The 18,061-nt window shown below is 44.7% G+C and overlaps 5 protein-coding genes across 5 annotated transcripts; 4 read left to right on the top strand and 1 right to left on the bottom strand.

Moving 5' to 3' along the window:
• Positions 1–506: 506 nt before the first annotated feature.
• Positions 507–1,461, top strand: LOC127754115 (uncharacterized). The gene has a single exon (XM_052279583.1). The coding sequence runs from the start codon at positions 759–761 to the stop codon at positions 1,320–1,322; it is 564 nt and encodes a 187-aa protein (XP_052135543.1). The 5' UTR covers positions 507–758; the 3' UTR covers positions 1,323–1,461.
• Positions 1,462–4,044: 2,583 nt separating this feature from the next.
• LOC127754119 (dormancy-associated protein 1-like) lies at positions 4,045–5,537 on the bottom strand. The gene is made up of 3 exons (XM_052279586.1): positions 5,337–5,537; positions 4,645–4,879; positions 4,045–4,408 (listed from the first exon to the last, which is right to left on the bottom strand). Exons 1-3 carry the CDS (start codon positions 5,440–5,442, stop codon positions 4,372–4,374), a joined length of 378 nt encoding a protein of 125 aa, XP_052135546.1. The 5' UTR covers positions 5,443–5,537; the 3' UTR covers positions 4,045–4,371.
• A 3,508-nt stretch (positions 5,538–9,045) lies between these two features.
• On the top strand, positions 9,046–10,027 carry LOC127754111 (uncharacterized). The gene has a single exon (XM_052279576.1). The coding sequence runs from the start codon at positions 9,046–9,048 to the stop codon at positions 9,877–9,879; it is 834 nt and encodes a 277-aa protein (XP_052135536.1). The 3' UTR covers positions 9,880–10,027.
• A 2,058-nt stretch (positions 10,028–12,085) lies between these two features.
• Positions 12,086–13,932, top strand: LOC127755864 (uncharacterized). Its single transcript, XM_052281486.1, has 2 exons — positions 12,086–12,803; positions 13,853–13,932. Exons 1-2 carry the CDS (start codon positions 12,086–12,088, stop codon positions 13,930–13,932), a joined length of 798 nt encoding a protein of 265 aa, XP_052137446.1.
• Positions 13,933–14,188: 256 nt separating this feature from the next.
• LOC127754104 (cysteine-rich receptor-like protein kinase 44) lies at positions 14,189–17,748 on the top strand. Its single transcript, XM_052279566.1, has 7 exons — positions 14,189–14,760; positions 14,876–14,931; positions 15,032–15,128; positions 15,438–15,669; positions 15,765–16,005; positions 16,121–16,271; positions 17,044–17,748. The coding sequence occupies exons 1-7, from the start codon at positions 14,290–14,292 to the stop codon at positions 17,380–17,382; spliced, it is 1,587 nt and encodes a 528-aa protein (XP_052135526.1). The 5' UTR covers positions 14,189–14,289; the 3' UTR covers positions 17,383–17,748.
• The last annotated feature ends 313 nt before the right edge of the window (positions 17,749–18,061 follow it).

The following is an 18,061-nucleotide window of genomic DNA, read 5'->3' on the forward strand; positions in this document are numbered from 1 at the left end:
AAACTCTCAAAAACTCTTAAAACTACCAGCTGACAACTATCAGCTAATCCCAGCTCTATGTGTCCTCGAGCTTCTTGTCCTAGACTTCAGCTGCTCTGCTAACATGATCCAACAGTCCTACCTCCTCAGCGTGTCCTAATATCTTCCGCTGCAAAAGGTGAGAAACAATTTGAAAATAAGGGAGCATTAGTGGTTAGTAAACCAATTTAGATCTAAAGATCATATTATTCCTAGTAGTCCAGAGGACCCAACATACAGCTTCCCCTCTCATATTCAGGGATGGAAAGACACATCTGCGGGGATTCTGGCATCTGGAAATTGCTCAACCGTCTATCACTCTGAGACAAGAAATGGGCACACATCAGCCACATTTGAGATTTGGCACACCTCAACTTTTTTGTAAAGCAGGCAATCATAGTGAAAGCAGCAGGCCAACCACTCCTAGTATCCAATTAGAGTTCACCAAGGAGTGAGACAAAGAGAGTGATCTAGAGGGTGCATGCAAGACCATAAGAGGAGGTGAACCAGTATAGAAAGAATCAGCCAGATCAGAAACCAAAGAGCCTTGGAAACAAAAATGAGTGGTGATAAGAGTTCTAGCTAACTAGGATCATCGTCTTCATTATACAGTTCCAAATCCACATCCACCAAATTCATTTCATGTATAGACACTCTAGAAATTAGAGAGCCAGAGATGATCACCACCTACATGGCGATTTAGACACACAATTTCATGTACAAACAAAGCTGGGAGATCCATGGCTGAGCTGGTAGTAGGTTACGGCGCCTCCAGCGCGAGGGGACTGATCAAGATGATCATGGCCGCCGTGCAGACGGCGAAGCGGAACAAGAAGCAGTGCCGGGAGCTGGAGGAGCGCGTGAGGATGGTCTCCGCCGTGCTGAGCCGCCACCGCCGCCATGATCAGCCGGAGCCGAGCACGACGACGATGGCGGCGCGAGGGCTGCCGCCGGGCGCGAGGGAGGCGGTGGACGGGCTGGACGGCGTGCTCCGGGAGGCGCACGAGCTCGCCGTCGCGTTCAGCCAGAGCGGCGGCGGCGGCGGCAAGAAGACGGTGCGGCGGCGCCTCGTCTGCTGGGCGCGGCGGGTGGCCGGCGCCCGGCGGGACGCCGAGAGGCTCGCCGGCGTCCTGAGCAAGATCGACTTCTACCTCTCGCTCTACCCTGCCATTGCCCACGCAGACACGGCATGTCGTCAGGACCGGCTGCTGTGGACGACCACCGTGAATGTCGTCGTCTCCGCCGCCGTCGCCTTCGCTGGGTTTGTTGTTGTCTCCATCTCCATGGTTTCACGCAAGAAATAATCTGATCGACGGACAGTAGTGCAAACCCTGGCTGATATGTATTGATACGTATGTGTGTGCAAAAGAACTTTCAGTGTAGTCGCTTTACCGCGAGTTGCATGTGCAGTTATGGGAATATCTATATATATTTCCCTTTTTTTACTAGGATATGATAATGCCAATAGTTCTAATGAGCATCTCCAAGAGAGATAGTCAGCCGTGGCGATGAGATCGATAATGATGATAAGGATGTTGTGGACCTCGTCTCGTACACTCATCATCAAACAGGTAAGGGCGGAACATGACCAGAATATAAGACCAAGCATAATGAAGGCGGTTGAAGAGATCCGAGGAGGTAGCACTACGAACAACGCAGCCGATGCGCATGGGGATCGCGGATATGCCACGCCAGGGAAAAGCCGGTGAGCATTGTGTGACGCCATGAATGTGCATGGCCAAGGACGACAAGGTCATGAACGGTGATTATAAGGGTTGCGACTGTGGTGTATGCAAATACACGTACAATACGTGCGAAGTATGACTATATATGCACAAGCAGTATACATGTGGGGCCAGCAATTAGAGGTTGGGTGGCCTAACACATGGGGCCAATTGGCCCCCCTTAGGTTAATTGGCCACCCCTTTGCTCTGCCGGCCATCCTGCCATCCATTAATACGGTTGTGACTTCAGACGGCTTGGCTTAACTCTTGACGTGGATTGGATAGTCGGTTTGAACAAATGGTCAGGGCCGGCTGGACAAGAGATGGGCCGTTAGCCTGCGCAGTGTGGTTAGCCAGCCTAAGCGGCTAGCAGGGGCGAATCTAGCATGAGGTGACAGGACTCAAGCCTCCACTATTGACAATAGGACCATGGTAGGTCCCGTGAAGCACTTACTAGTACTTTTTGTCATATAAGGAGATCTAATTTATTCAGACTTCTTATTATTTTGCCAGTATGAGTGGTGACATCTTATGGGAATTAGCTTGGATGCATTAACTTGTTAAAACAATTGTCTACCATCCAGAACGTGTTTTTATTTTTTTTTAGAATTACACAGTACATTTATTCAGACTTCTTATTATTTTGCCAGTATGAGTGGTGACACCTAATGGGAATTAGCTTGGATGCATTAATTTGTTAAAACAATTGTCTACCATCCAGAACGTGTTTTTATTTTTTTTGAGAATTACACATTACAACGCAAACACTTACAACATACGTGTACTTACCCCTATGAACACACGCACGCAAACCCTACCCTTATAAGCATCTTCGAAGACTGGGCCGGCAAATCCTGGAGAGATTGACGAAGTCACCACAGGCGCCTCGTTGTCGACGGGTACGTCGCCTACCACTGAAAGCACAACGCCGTTAAATCCTGGAAAATTTGCTCCCATGGGGAGTCGAACCCAGGACCTCAGGTGCTACTGAGGCTCTTGTAACCACCAGGCTACAGGCCCTTTCGCGACCAGAACGTGTTTTTAATCCCCGAGATAGAAATGTTTGCTATGATAAAGTACTCGTAGGATGCAAATACGCAATCATACAACCCGCATAGCAACCTGCTTACTAGTTTATTTTCTATTTTCTACTATAAAGTTTAGAAGGAAAAAAAGTAACTAAAATTATGATAAGCGGTAAAGAAAAAAAAAACGCTTCGCCACGCTTGCTTCCGTACGGTCATACTGTACTTTGTGATTATAAACTCTGATGGTGACATGTTAAGCCGTTGAAACAGTTGTGTACAGTAGGGGGTAGCCCCGAAATAATGCGAAACAATTTATGAAAAAGGAAAGAAGAGAGTTGGGCCATGTTGAGCCAGTGGGCTTGGGCTGCTTTGGTTGGCACAGCTAGCTAGCAGGTGGATCATGCGTGCATGCAGCAGCCGGCCTTTTGCCTTGGCCCATTTCGCCGGCAGCAGCAGTAGCAAAGCAATCAGCAGCAGGAAACGGATTTTTTTTATATATTTATTTTTTAAAAGGTTTCAAAAATAAATTCTCATTTTAAAGTTTTACTTAAATATAAATCTCCTACAATAGGACAATTTATATGTCGTGGCACCTCACGGGGGAAGCGTGCCGTGGAACAGGTAGCCCCTTCTCACCTTCTTGTAGGAGGATTTATCATCGGAAGGGAGCCACCTTCAAAATTATCATGGCGCGTCCCATACATCACCAACTAAACTGCACTATAGGAGGACGAGAAAGGACCGCATGCAAAATTGCTAGTATATCACATGGCCTGTCCTACCGTAGGACGATTTACATTCCTCATCATAGGTCACATAACCTACCCTACCGTAGGACAATTTATATACCCAATCCTAGGGTACAGCGGGAGTATATTTTTTTTTAAAACGGTAATTTATATTCATAAATCTTTTTAAAAATCAATATAAAAATAGAAAATTCATCGAGCAACACCAGAGCAGCAACAACATCGTGCTGTGATATTTGTTTTTAGACCGTGGGAGTAGTTCCCTAGTCACGGTCACCCTCAGTCTGAAAAGGAAGAGGTCACGATCACGGACGTTGAATGTTCAAGGGGGTTATGGCACCTGTCACTCTGACTTATCACTTCACTTCTCATTTCTCTTATTTTTTTAAAGATAATTTCTCATTTCTCTTATTGTCAGCATAAATATGAACTCTCTCCGTTCCAAAAATATAACATGGATTATCTTATATTTTAGGACGAATAAGTATCTTAGAAGAATTGCAAAATATTGCAACCAAGAAGAAATATCTCAAGCTGGTATTGGTATTATCACATCAAAGGTAATTAAACGCTGAAAGTAGGGAAACACACGGCAGTATTTACACATGGAAGATGTTTACACACAAACACACTTCTTTGGGTTGTCGCTAGCCCTTGATAGGAGCCAGCAGGCTAGCTGACACGTACCGGTCTCTGGTAGTACTAACAGAGACAGCAAGCTACTAGGAACAGAGTAACAAGATAAAATAGCAACATACTAGATAATTAATTACGTATTAGATAACCACAAGGACCAGCAAACATGGCGTGACAGAGAGATCGACCAGCCTCCGATCAATGGGATTATTCAGTTCAGCGATGGCTGCTCCTGGTCTCGTCGCTGTACAGCCTGGATGATGAGAAGATGAACAGATCAATATGATGATTCAGTTCAATTTACCAATCATATATATGGAGATATAGATCGATGCAGCTGTGGAATATATGGAGTATTAGTTTTTTTTTTTGTGAATTTTGACAATATTTGTTCAAAAATTTCGATGAGATCTGATCAAATCGGCTAAACCGAAAGGATTAACCCTGTGCAGCTGTGGATGAGCAAATTATAAGCAAAGCGATGGATACCAGTCGTAGACGGTGGGGGAGTTGGGCTGCGGGCGGTCGAAGAGGTTGGCGCCGAGGCTCTTGGTGGCGAGGTTGCTCCCCGGGTGGAACACGCTCCTCCACACGTTGCTGCCCCGCGGCGTCGTCGTCGTCGCCGTCGTCGGGGACGAAGACGACGGCGTCACCGGCGTCGTCGGGGTCGTCGGCATCGACTGCGTCCGCTTGTACGCCGCCCCGCTCGCCTCGCCGTCGCCATCTAAATATTCAGAGGTTCAGTGATTGATGGGAGTCAGAAATTGCTAAAGACAGTCTTAAGATAAAACTTAACTAGTAAGGTGTTAGATTTCTACGAAATTTACATAGTAATTTAAAATAAAAAAACATGATTTTGAAGGTACAAATGGAACACTCCGGCCGTCCAGAGTCCAGATCTTAACACTCGTTAATATATATATAAGCAATATTTCTGGTTACGACGCTCTTTTAAATTTGTTGCAGTCCCTGTTTGTTTGCTTAATAAAGGTAATATTTTCTCTGTTTCATGTTATGAGACCGTTCTTTATTTTGAATATCTTATATATAGTCCAAATTTATATTGATGTTAATCAATCTAAATGAACGACGAAACGACCAAAACGCCTCATAATTTGGAACGAAATTATATTAGCTTGTTAGTTAGGAGTAGTAAGCATCTGTACAACGACGTAAGCTACCTTTGTTGATGACAAGGGGGCGGGTTGTAGCGGCCTTGCGGAGCTTCTCCAGGCCGGTCTCCGGTCGAGGCCCGGCCACCACGTCGTCCCACAGCTTCTCCAGCATCTTCCTGATCTCTGCTTCCACGCACTCAACAACTGATCTCTCTCTTGCAACTTTACAACAACTCACTGCCTCCCAAGTAATTGAGCTGAGTGTGTGTGCCCCCTCCTTAAATCATTTGAGTGGATATGACCAGGCATCACCGCACCGGCTGGTCGTCTTACCGCAACAATCACACCCAGTACCTTCCACACGATTTTGGCCGTATACATCGGATTGGATGTAGAGGCTAAATTTATCTTATTTTTTTTAGAAAAATAACCTTTCACATTTCAAGTATAACCATATTTGTAATCTTCTCTTCATGTACTAATTATGATCACACGATAACTATAAAGAAGCTATTATGTATTATCTTCGTCCTAAATATAAAATGTTTTACGGTTAAATATAGTTATTAAAAAGTAAATAGAACTAAATGTTAAATGTAAAATGGTTGTGGTTGAGCTAGAAGTGAATGTAACTAGATAGATGGGCAAATTGAATGGTGGATGATGATAATTGTGATTGGCTGGAAAAAAATTTGGTGGAGAAATTGCTATATTTTAAGATAAATTCTAAATGCTAAAAATTGTTATGTTTTAGGATAGATGATGTAATTTTTTTTATACATTTAGGTGTATATATTGATTTCCAATTTAGATGGGGAAAATAGATAACACTGCTTTCAGAATGCTGTATATACCAGTGTGTTGGCTTAGAGCAAGTTAGTAGTACAGCTCACTACTAGCTCCAATTCATCTATAGCCAATATAATAACCAATACATACGATAGTTGCTTACTATACTATTAATATATGGTTCCACCTATTATATACACAGTGTGTCTTGAAGTTCGTGCTACAGCTGTCTACAGATCTGTAGCCCGCTACTCTTCTCTCTCATTGTTTATCTCATCAAAATATAGTTATAGTTGGCTAATAGCCTGCTATTATACCTGCTCTCATTACCCATTGAAAGAGACTAATGATGGGGCTACTACTGTGGAAGTGTGGAGTGGCCACTGTCCTTTGGAAGTTTGTTAATCACTGTCAATGTGGTTAGCTGCACCGACGGTGAGCAGACCGAAAGCACATCTTCAATGATGACTCATCGTTAACGGATAAGGATGAAGCTTTTGGGTCCCACCCCATGGGGATGGCCCACGGCCCGAGAGTGATGTTTCCGATCTGACGAAAAATATCTAAACTGAAGATTCAGTATTTCTTCCGGCTCAAAATATGGCAACATAATAATTACGCAGATTTGTACTGGTACGACTTATCGCATCTAGTACTCACGGTTGATAATATCGTTTAAACTTATCATTTTAGAGAAATGCACGATCTAGAAAAAATAAATTTGATCATTATATTTTATTACAATATATATAGAAATATTAAATTATTGATGTACTTTATAAGACTAACCTATGCATTTGGTCACTATATTTCTAACCAATTTTTTTAAAAAATAATAGTAATAAAAATAATTAAGTGGTAAATATGGGTTTAAAATTAGAGAAATAGGAAGGACACTCTTTCCTGGAGTGTTCAGAGGTGGACGTTGTTACGTTGCTACGGCATCCACATGCGGACGTCCACCGTGATTTCGGCCGGCTAGCATAGCGAGCTTACTTTAGTTGAAAATGGTCACAGAAATTTCCGATTGAACGAGCGCCGTTTTCATATAAGGGGTACTGTTTTCGATTGTATCGTTTTTAGCTATTTATAAATTTTATTTTTTTCTACTATATTGAGTAATTTAAACGATAAATATGATCAATTACCGATCAATCGAACGTCGTTTACGAAGAGATGCTACCGATTCCGACCGTTTTCACCCGTAGCTGCGGATGTTTTTTGCAAAAACTGATAGTATCGGACTGATAATTGTCTGATCGTGCTAGAAAGGGAATCAAATTCGAATAATTTCTCTTGGAAACATATAAACAAATACATACTAGTAAGGCTGTGTTCGGAAGGAGGGGTTGGGTCCCCGGCACGCAAAACAAAACACCTATTATTGTATGATTAATTAAATATTTACTATTTTTTTTCCAAAAATGAATTAATATGAGTTTTTTAAGCAACTTTCATATAGAATTTTTTTAAAAAAACACACCGTTTAACAGTTTAAAAAGCGTGCGTGCGAAAATCGAGGGAGGGAGGTTGGGAAAGTTAGATAGCGAACGGAGCCTTAAGTATGGTATCCGGTGAACACTGGAATCAGTCTAGTTGAAGTTAGATCAACAAGATTGACCAAATTTGTGATTCCACTGTCCATCGGATACATCACAAATTACAGATGTATCTGTTAGATCAACAAGAATCACAATTTTTATCTAACTTGTTGAAGTTTTTCTTTTTTTTTTTTCATAATCAATTAGATGACAATTTAGAATCCACTCCCATCGCATCACACCTTTCATTCCATAAATCGTTGTTGCCCAAGCCAATGGCGACGATCCGGATTTTGGTCTAGTAGGGGTCGTCGGTACCATTGTCCGGAGACAAGCTAAGACCGTCGTCGCTCGCTGAGCTCCACGACATGCTCCGGCGAGCATGGCGCGCGAGCTCGTCGAGCTCTCGAATTGTGCAGAAACGGGCCTCTCATCTGATCTGATCATCTCGTGTGTTGCGCTGGGCCGCGCGCGCCCTAAGCGACGCAACGATGATGGCGACCTCTTGCTGCGTGCCACATCGATCACCAGTCACCAGATGGCGTGTGCGTACGCGCGCGCTCGACGTGTTTGCGGAAATGCCAGGCCGGCGCGCGCCGCGGCGCGGCCGGGGTAGCAAGCACGTACGCGTCTTATGCTACGCGCTAGCTTAGGAGCTAGGTGCATCAGGAAATTACGTACAAAACGCAGCACTGCGGCTACTCTAATACTCGATCCAATCAATTTCATAATTCAGGAAATTTAATTATATCGATTTCCAGGACAGGTTTTTCACAAGGACACAGGGGGCGTACACGTATGCGATCAGAGTATATATACGCGCGTTTTAGCATCTGCTTAATCAGGTCAGCCATTTTCCTTCTGTTTACGACCATTTCTTTTGCATAATAGTTAATCAGTTTCTATACGCGCGTTTTCCATTTCTTTTATTTTGCTACCACGTCGTGCGTGGACGATGCCATCATAGTGTCGTCTTGGAGCTAGTCAACCTGTTTGTGTCACCGCTATACATGTATTATACCAGTTAATTAGATTCACGATGTATTTTCTATGTGACCGAACAATTATAATAATGAAGTTTATACGCTCCCCGCAAAAAAAAAAAAAAAAGAAGTTTCACTTTCACGCGTAAAATATTTCAACACACTTCTCCAGGATGGCTTAGCTTAATTCCGAATTATCCTGAGTGATCATCGGAAATAAGAGAGAACTATTTCTTGCAAGATACTACAATCACTGGTTCTAGCAAATTACCAAGAAACAACATAACGCTTTCCTTGCCTCAACAATCGCGTATCGCTACATACATACATATACACATATATGACAAATGTTTCTGTTCATGTGTAAATAGTTGTTCCGGCAATTTAACCTGTTTGAAATCAAGTCTCGAGAATTTGATTAGGATCAACAAATTAAGCCAGAAATTAAGTTTGTTTTGATCAATGGAGACCCTTAGCCTGATAAGCGGCGTGACCACCATCGTCAAGCTGGCGAACGACATCGACGGCGCGGTCAAGGCGGCGAGCCGGAGCAAGAAGAGCTGCGAGAAGCTCGCCGAGCGCGTGGCCGACATCGGCGACCTCCTCAAGGGGGTAGACACCTCCTCGCCGTCGACGGCGGCGGTGGCCACGAGGAGGCTGGTGGGCAGGCTGGAGAGGGCGCTCCGCCGCGCGCTGCTGCTCGTCACCTCCTGCCAGTCCACCAGCCGCATCTACAGCCTCGTCGCCGGCGGGTGGCAAGCCGAGCAGTTCGACAAGGTGAACGCCGAGATCGACCGGTGTCTCCTCGACCTCAGCCTCTCCAGCCTCGCCCTCGTCTCCACCATTGATCACAAGCTCAACGCCGCCGCCGCCGCCGCCGGCGGTGAAACAAACACCGAGGTCGCGCCGCCCCTGCCGCCGGTGCTGTGCAGTCACGGTCATGATCAGGATGACGGCGAGGACAAGATGGCGGCCGGCGGCGCGGCTGAGAAGAATGGCGAGCTTATCTGCTACGGCGGCGAGCAAGACGGCAAGACTGAGACGGACGCCGGCGAGGTGGTCACCACCATCGGTGTGCCGGCGGCCACGGCGGCATACATGCACTACCAGCTGTCGCCGCCGCCACCGCCGCCGTGTTACGGATGCCACTTGCATTATTGCCACTGCACCCATGGCCACTGTCACTGCGCCGGCGGCCGCCACTACTCGCCGTCGTACTACTCCGACGACAGCGCTGACCTCAGGCTCCGGCATATGTTCAGCGATGAAAATCCCAACGCTTGCTCCATCATGTGACTGTGATCGATCTCTCAAATGTGATAGGCCAATTAGTCAGAAAATTGCAGCTGTGTGGGTCATTTTGAGTCCCAATATAGTTGTTTTTTTTTCTTTTTGAACGAATTTATGTAGTTGTAACTGAGGATATGTTTATTGATTTGTAAGGTTGGTGCTATTATTAACTAATTGTTCTGCATGCTGAATAATTTTATTAGTGCCTAGTTGGTTTTATGTTACTATGGGTAGTACTTTGGTGGCGATCCAATGCCAATTAAGTGATCAAAATTGCAATTTCATTTACCACACTTTCACATTAGAAAGTTATATTTCAGATCCACCACGACTATAAAACTGAGCAGGATCCACTAGAAAACTCTTACTGCTCAAAATTTGTTGCGAAGACACTGGCCGTGCAATTGGATCTGTTGTTTATGCACAAGCGCCTTTAAAGACACTAATCATCTGTTTAGCGAATGCCCTTTCCTCAAGTAAGTTTGGTCTCTAGTTAGTTCCTGGCAACATTTACCTACAAACAATGTTGGCCTTATGTCGTCGGAACCTCAGATTGGTGGGCTCAAATTGATTGTGTGGGATCAAAGGAGCAAAAGAAGACGATGAGAGGAGCTCTGCTTATCAGAGTCAATGACATGTGGGTCAGGGTGGCATATCACAAATTTTGTAAAATTTGTGTGGCATGGTTCAAATTGTCCCTAGAAATCTAAGAAACAGAAGAGTTTTCAACAATATTTTAATCTCAGAGAGAGCAATGGCATATATCGTAAAGCAAGATCTTGATCTCCGTAGTTCGGCTTTAGGCCCCCACAAGTATTTTGTTCATGCTGTTTATTGTTGTATCGTTTTCAATTCCTATTTTCTGGACTGAACCATTTTGTACTGTTTTCTCCTTCTAATTAAATTCCGGCAGATCTCCTGCCGTTGTTCTCCTAAGAAAAATAAAACCGAGCAGGACAACATGGTCTTATAAATCATAAGCCACAATCACAAATACCATAATGCAAACCACAAGATTGTATAAGTATCTAACGACCCCTCATTTTGATGAACACCCCTCCCCCATGAGATACGGTAAGAGTATTATTGGCTCAGATATAACCATACTTATGTTACACATCAAGTTAAATGTGCATATGTTCTATGTTAGGTTTACTTATTGTAAGTTCGAACAAATACTGCACCATAAGTTCTGTATCTTCTCGTTTGCTGAAATACTTACGTGGGTGAAGTAAAGGAGAGCAGACTCACGAAGTATTTGAATGATCAAAGAAGTTCTACACGTTTTGGATTTGATTTCAAATCTCTTATGATAGTATCAACTCCAAAAAAACCTAACTCCTGATCTAGAAGAAATCTTAGGACCCATGACATGTCATGGCCAGCGTGGTGTCGGACAGTAGTACCTCTAAGCAGTGTTTGAAATTTCGGAAATTTCCCCCCCCCCCCCCCCCCCACCGAAATGTTAACATCTCGCCTGAAAATTTCGGTTTTTTGCAAATTTTTTTTGTGAATTTGGTCAAATTTTATTCAAGACCCATTAAAAATTTAAAAAATTTCGGAAATTTCGGTTCTATCGCATAGCAGCGGCAGAACTGCTGCTTTTGAAATTTAAAACCCTGCCTCTATGTACAGTTAATTCGTAGTTTCATAATCGTAGAGACTAGCTAGCTCCGGGACTGGAGGCCGGGGCAGCTGCTTGATTAATCAGAGAACCACAAGCAGCTCCAGCCATTTAATTTCCTTCTGTTTGCGACGTTTTCTTTAATTTGCTGCTTAATCAGTCTGTAACTCTCTACGTCTATGCGCGTGTTTTTCTCTTTTTGTACCACGTCGCGTTTTGACGATGCCATCACAGTCTGTCTTGGAGCTAGTCAACCTCTCTCGTCTCACCGCCATATATACATGTTTATTAGATTTACGATGTATTATCTATATGACCGAACAAATAATATGCGTAAAATTTCAACACACACTCGTTGTAGATGACTTAATTCCGAATATGTTGAATTAACCTTACTGATCCAGCGAATAACTCTTTGTTGCAAAATACTACAGTACTCTATATATATATATATGCCAATAACCCTGTTTCTTGCTCAGTACTGTACACATCAACTGTACGTGTTCCTTCAAATTAACATGTTGGAGTTCTCAAATCTCAAGTATCAGGAATTAAGTTAGGATATCAGCAAATTAAGCAAATCAATCAATGGAGGCCCTGAGCTTGGTAAGCAACGTGACCAGCATCGTCAGCATCGCGGCCGACATCGCCGGCGCGGCGAAGACGGCGAGGCAGAACAAGAAGAGATGCCAGAGGCTCGCCGAGCGCGTCGGTGACATCGGCGAGCTCATCAAGGACCTCGCCGTCGACGGCGGCGGCTCATCCTCATCCTCATCCTCGCCGCCGCCGTCGACGGCGACGAGGAGGCTGGTGATGAAGCTGGAGGAGGCACTCGGCAGCGCTCTACTGCTCGTCCGCTCCTGCCAGGCCAGCAGCCGCCGCACCTACTACAGCCTCGTCGCCGGCGGCTGGCAGTACGCCGAGCAGTTCGACGAGGTGAACGCCGAGATCGACCGCTGCCTCCGCGACCTCACCGTCGCCATCGTCTCCCGCATTGACCGCAAGCTCAACGCCGCCGGCGACACGAACACCGACATCGTCGTCGACGTCGACATCGTCCCCGCCGACGCGAACATCGTCGGGACTCATGACGACGGCGCAGATCAGGCTGACGACAAGGACATCAATGGCGATCTTATTATCAACCACGGCGAGCAAGACGGCAAGTCCAACTCAGGCGATGACGTCGTCGGCGTGCACCACCAGCTCTCGCCGCCGCCGCCGCCGCCGCCGCCGTATTATGGCTACTACTTGTATTATTGGCAGTGTACCGACGGCCTCGCCGGCGGTTACCACCAGCAGCGGGGTGGGCATTATTGTCACTGCGCCGCCGGCGACGGCCACGGCCACTACTACTCGCCGTCGTCGTGCCCGTGGCACTCGGACAGAGTTGACAGTATTCGTCAAATGTTCAGCGACGATAACCCCAACTCTTGCTCCATCGCGTGACCGTGAGCTCTCAAATGTAGTCAAATGTATACGTTCTTGTTTCTACATGCATGCTGAATCGAGATATGCTATAATAAAATGTTCTCTCTTTTTTTTAAGGGGATATGCTACAAACTTCAGTGTACAAACTTTAGATTGTAAATTTGAGGTGTACAAATTTTAGGTGTATAAACTTACTAAAACAGTAAAGTAATGCGGTGCCTAAAAAGAAAACTATGTGGGGAGGGGGACCGCGATCAATCGCTGTTAGGATTTTCGGCCATGGAGGCTATATATAGGCCCCAACAAAAGTTGGATGAAAATTTGGATATTCGTGGCACGCTTTTCAAACTGCTGCGAAAACTTTCAATATGGAAGTTGCTCTAAAATATCAGATAAATATATTTTTCAAGTTTGTAATAATTAAAACCCAATTAATCATATGTTAATACCACCTTGTTTTACGTAAAGCATTTAATCTTTATCTTCATATACATGAGTTTCAAACACCACCATAGTGTGTACCTGCATGGGTTGTGATGGACTTGGGCCGTTTGGTCTTCTGGCTTGTCCAACCCCCCCCCCCCCCCCCTCCTACCCCCCCACCCCTCTCCGACCACATGGACGACGGATCTAGTGACTGGCAGTCGAGGGATGGAGACCGTAGCTACCAACGCATTAGGATGGAAGAGGTTGTGCCTATAGTTTAGATCCACAAACCTTGTGGAGGCTCGATCCGACGGCCAATGGTCGGAGGAGCGTCCGGTTGGGCCGGAGGGGAAGGAGGGCTCGTGGGAGATGGCGCCCGTCGATTGGAGGCACATTTGATGGGCACACAAATTTTACACACGTCACGAGATACCTCATCTATGATGGGTCTCGGCCGATGGCCTCACTTGTTACGGTCTCCTAATGATCTTGTCAAAGATGAGATCATCCGTAACAAAGCATTACAGTCCTTCACTGGTGAACTGGACCGATCTGACCTAGTGAATGGGGATAATTGAATGGGTCATCCTTAGTCATTTCATTAAGTGCTGCAGAAGTTCATATACTTGGACCTTAAAATTCCCAAGGAAACCATTTGTTACCTTTGAACAGAAAGCGACAGCGTCCATATAATCATTTCTTACATTTGATATAGTCTCATGAAATAAATTCATCTTTGATTAGTGTGGCTAGTTTGTTACCAATGGTCCAAATCAAAAGTACAAAATTACGAAATCCATCCAGGAGAGCGAGGTCATAAACAGTGGTCAAAACTCACTCAAGAAGCAAAAACTCACTTCTTGATTGACTAACGCTCTCTTCTTCTCCACCTCCGGCCAGCCACACCGCCGGCGAGCCGTGCGCGTGACACACCGATGGCTAGCGAGGCGGTGTCCATGGCCGCGAACATCGCGCAGCTCACCGGCGTGGACGCGCTGGGGCTGATCACGATGATCGTGGAGGCGGCGAAGGCGGCTCGCCGGAACAAGCGGACGTGCCTGGAGCTGGCCCGGCTGGTGGAGCAGGTCGGCGACCTGCTCCGCGCCCTGCAGGAGCAGCCCGGGGTGACGGTGATGGAGCGGCCGGAGACGAGCGCGCCGCTGAGGGAGCTGCAGGAGACGCTCCGGCGAGCGCACGAGCTCGTCGAGTCCTGCCGGCGGCGGGGCAGCTACCCTCGCCGGCTCTTCGCCGGGAAGGAGCAGGGCGAGAGCCTCCGCGAGGTGCGGAGCAAGATCAGCATCTACCTCCAGCTCTTCCCGATCATCTGCCACATCGACGGCACACGCCTCCTCGTCCGCGTCATCGCCGACGGCGCCGCCGCCGCCGCTCGCTCTCCACGCCCCGAGGTATTTATACTGTATACATGCATGCGTGTATAAAATTGTATGTATATACATGTGTAGATTGTGAATACGTGTACAAAATTACAAATATTTGGGTTAAATTTGTGAATTCAAAAAGGATGAAGAAGATGAAGTGCTCATGTCGCTCACCAATCGCCCAAATCCTCAAGCTAGGTCTCTCTCTCTGTCTTTTGTGTGTGTTAGTATGATTATGTGATGGAAGTATGGCAGTATGAAATCACAAGTGTTTAGTGTTTTCTCTCACTGAATTCAGGTTTGAGAAATTCAGTTATTCTCAGCTTGTGCATGCTACAAATGACTTTTCACTTGACAGTCAACTGGAACAAGGCACCTTGGCCACTTTATACAAGGTAAAGATAAAAAAAGTAGTTAGGTATCTTCTTTGTTTCATATTATAATAAGGTTTGATTTTTGTTTTAAGTCAAATTTATTTATGATCGACAAGTTTATAGAAAAAAAACATAGTAATATTTCTAACACGAAATAAACATACTATAAAATACAAGGTAGATTTAATAAAATTAATTTGGTGTTATAGACGGTGCATTAATTGACATTCTGCCTCAAATCTGTGCTTCATCAACTGTAGGCTATCTTCTGAAGATTTTCTAGCCGAGAGAATCATTTATTAACTTGTACATGTGTATACACATTTTCAGGGTAAACTTCATGGGAATGATGTTACTATCAAGAGACTTTCAGTTCTAACTTCTGGGCAGAGGTTACCAGAATGTATGAGTGAGAATGAGCTATTCAAAAACGAAATCAAGATTCTTCCAGAACTTCAGCACAAAAATGTAGCCAAACTTGTGGGATTTTGCACCGAACGACGCGAAAGGACTACTGTCTACGAATGCATGCAGAACGGGAGCTTGGAAAACGTCATATTTGGCATGTCTTTTCACTAAATTTCAGTTAATTTCAAGTTCATTTGTGGACAGATTTTGTTGATGAACTGATTGTTGCCATCCTGCAAACATTTGCAGGAGCAGCGACAGCAAGGTCGATACTTGATTGGCCGACACGGTTCAGAATAATTGAAGGGATAGCACAGGGTTTAGCTTATTTACACAATTATTCAAGGGTACGTATTATTCATAGAGATCTGAAGCCAAGCAACATTCTTTTGGATTCAGATATGAACCCAAAAATATCCAATTTTGAGTTGGCTGAAATGCTAAGTTCAGGCACTGACGAACAGAAAACAGATAACGTGGTAGGCTCAATGTAAGATGAACTAGTGTTAATTTTATTGCATTTCAAATATTTCATTGCATTCAACTTCACTTCACTCATTTATATTTCTAACGGTTTTTAAATTGCTTTTTCTTTCCTGACCTAGAGGATTCAGTGCTCCAGAGTATATGCATAAAGGTATTTTCTCAGTCAAAACCGATGTGTATAGCTTCGGTGTGATGGTTCTGGAGATCATAAGCGGAAAAAGATGGACTCAACCAAATCACAGACGGTTCCACAAAGATTTATTAACATGGGTATGTTGAAACCATCCACACACACATTGCTTGTATTTGACTATGATCCATCTAAAAAAACAAAATTTATGTTTTGCATTTGAGAAAAAACCGAAGTATTCTGTCACTAGAAAATCAGTCAATGTGTGCACCTAGTAAACATGTTATCAAATCAGTCAATGTGTGCACCTAGTAAACATATTTGCCAGTCTTTTCTAGCTATGAAACACATTAATCATGCCAAATAGATGGACATCTACGGATTTTCTTTTCTATAAAGAAAGCTTTTATTGATCTTCGACTATTAAATCAAGTTGATAGAATATTCACAGCCTCTGCACATTTAAACTAGGATGCACACAATCGAAACATACACACGCCCAAAAAAAGTTTATAACATGCGAAAGAAATGGAAAAAATCTAGGAAGCACCAATCTTCAGACTATACCACCACCCGCTCTAAGCACTGACACGCCATAGCAACCAAATCCTATGAATCAGGCTTGTACGGATGTACATAGGTAGAAAATTATGGACTTGTTCAGATTGATGTTATTTCAAACCATACTATTTTTTTTTAGGGTTATCAAATATATGCATCCATTTAGTTTCTTGTCAAACTTTGGTAAATATATAAGAAATCCTATTAAAATTTGGTAAGGTTTATTTTTGCTACAATCTGAACACAGCCCCTATACTTTATCATGCATTTAGATGCAGTAAGTAAAAGCCTGAATTTTTCAGATGCAGAAAGTCTGAACTTCCATGTATGTATCCATGTCCTTGCGTGCAGGCATGGGTGAGATCGTCGTGCTGCGGCGCGCGCGTGGCGCGGAGGCTGAAGGAGCTGGTCGACCCGCCGCTGCACGCCGCGTCGTTCCGCGGCGGGGCGCCGCCGCGCTGCCTCTCGCTCCCGGCGAGGCGGCGCGCGCTGTCGCAGCAGCGGGAGATGCGGCGGTGCGTCCGGGCGGCGCTGCTCTGCATCCAGGAGAGCCCCAAGCGGCGACCCGACATGCCGGAGGTCGTCCACATGCTGCGCCCCAGGGGGAAGGCCACGCCGCCGCTGCCCGGCCGGTCTCGATTCACCGCGGCGAGGGCGAGCTCGCTCCACGGCGGCGAGAAGAGCAGCTGATTGATGGATTGTTCATCATTGGAAGAGAGCAATTTGTAGTATTCATGAACTGAAAACAGTTCAGAGTTTTTCAGACGAACACAAGAGCACTGAACTGAATAGCTGAAGAGGTTCAGGAATGATCAAATCCTGATATATGGAAACATTTTGGTGGGTTTTCACTCATTTTCACTGGTGTAAACTAATGCCGTCAGGTGAAATGCTGATACGAAATGAAATCCTTTTGTAGTTGCAGCAATGAATTCCTTTTTACCATGTAAAGATTTGCACATTGCAAACGTTTCAAGTACAACAAGAGACTTAAAATCCTGATCTGCAACAAGAGATTTATTTGTAAGGATTGTGCATCTTTTGTATTAAGATTTTAGAAGGTTCAACAACACTAATTTTCCCAAGAAACAACGTCTAAACAACTAATAGGAGGGGCACCGTGTCGACCTACTTCTCACCACAGAATGGCGTCGTCGGTTGGCACCTTTGCAATGCAGGAGACAGGGTTGATTGGCTGGCTGTCTCTGAAAACAAAAATGCAGGTTCAAGTGTCCAATTTAGAACCAGACAATTTAGTATCATCCAGCAAAAACAAAAATATTTACAGATCATTGATTGGCTGACACGCTTCTGAATAATTGAAGAGATATAACAGGGTGTAGCTTATTTATACACTTATTCCAGGGTA

The sequence above is a fragment of the Oryza glaberrima genome, chromosome 11 (genome assembly GCF_000147395.1).
Source record: "Oryza glaberrima chromosome 11, OglaRS2, whole genome shotgun sequence".
NCBI lineage: Eukaryota > Viridiplantae > Streptophyta > Magnoliopsida > Poales > Poaceae > Oryza > Oryza glaberrima.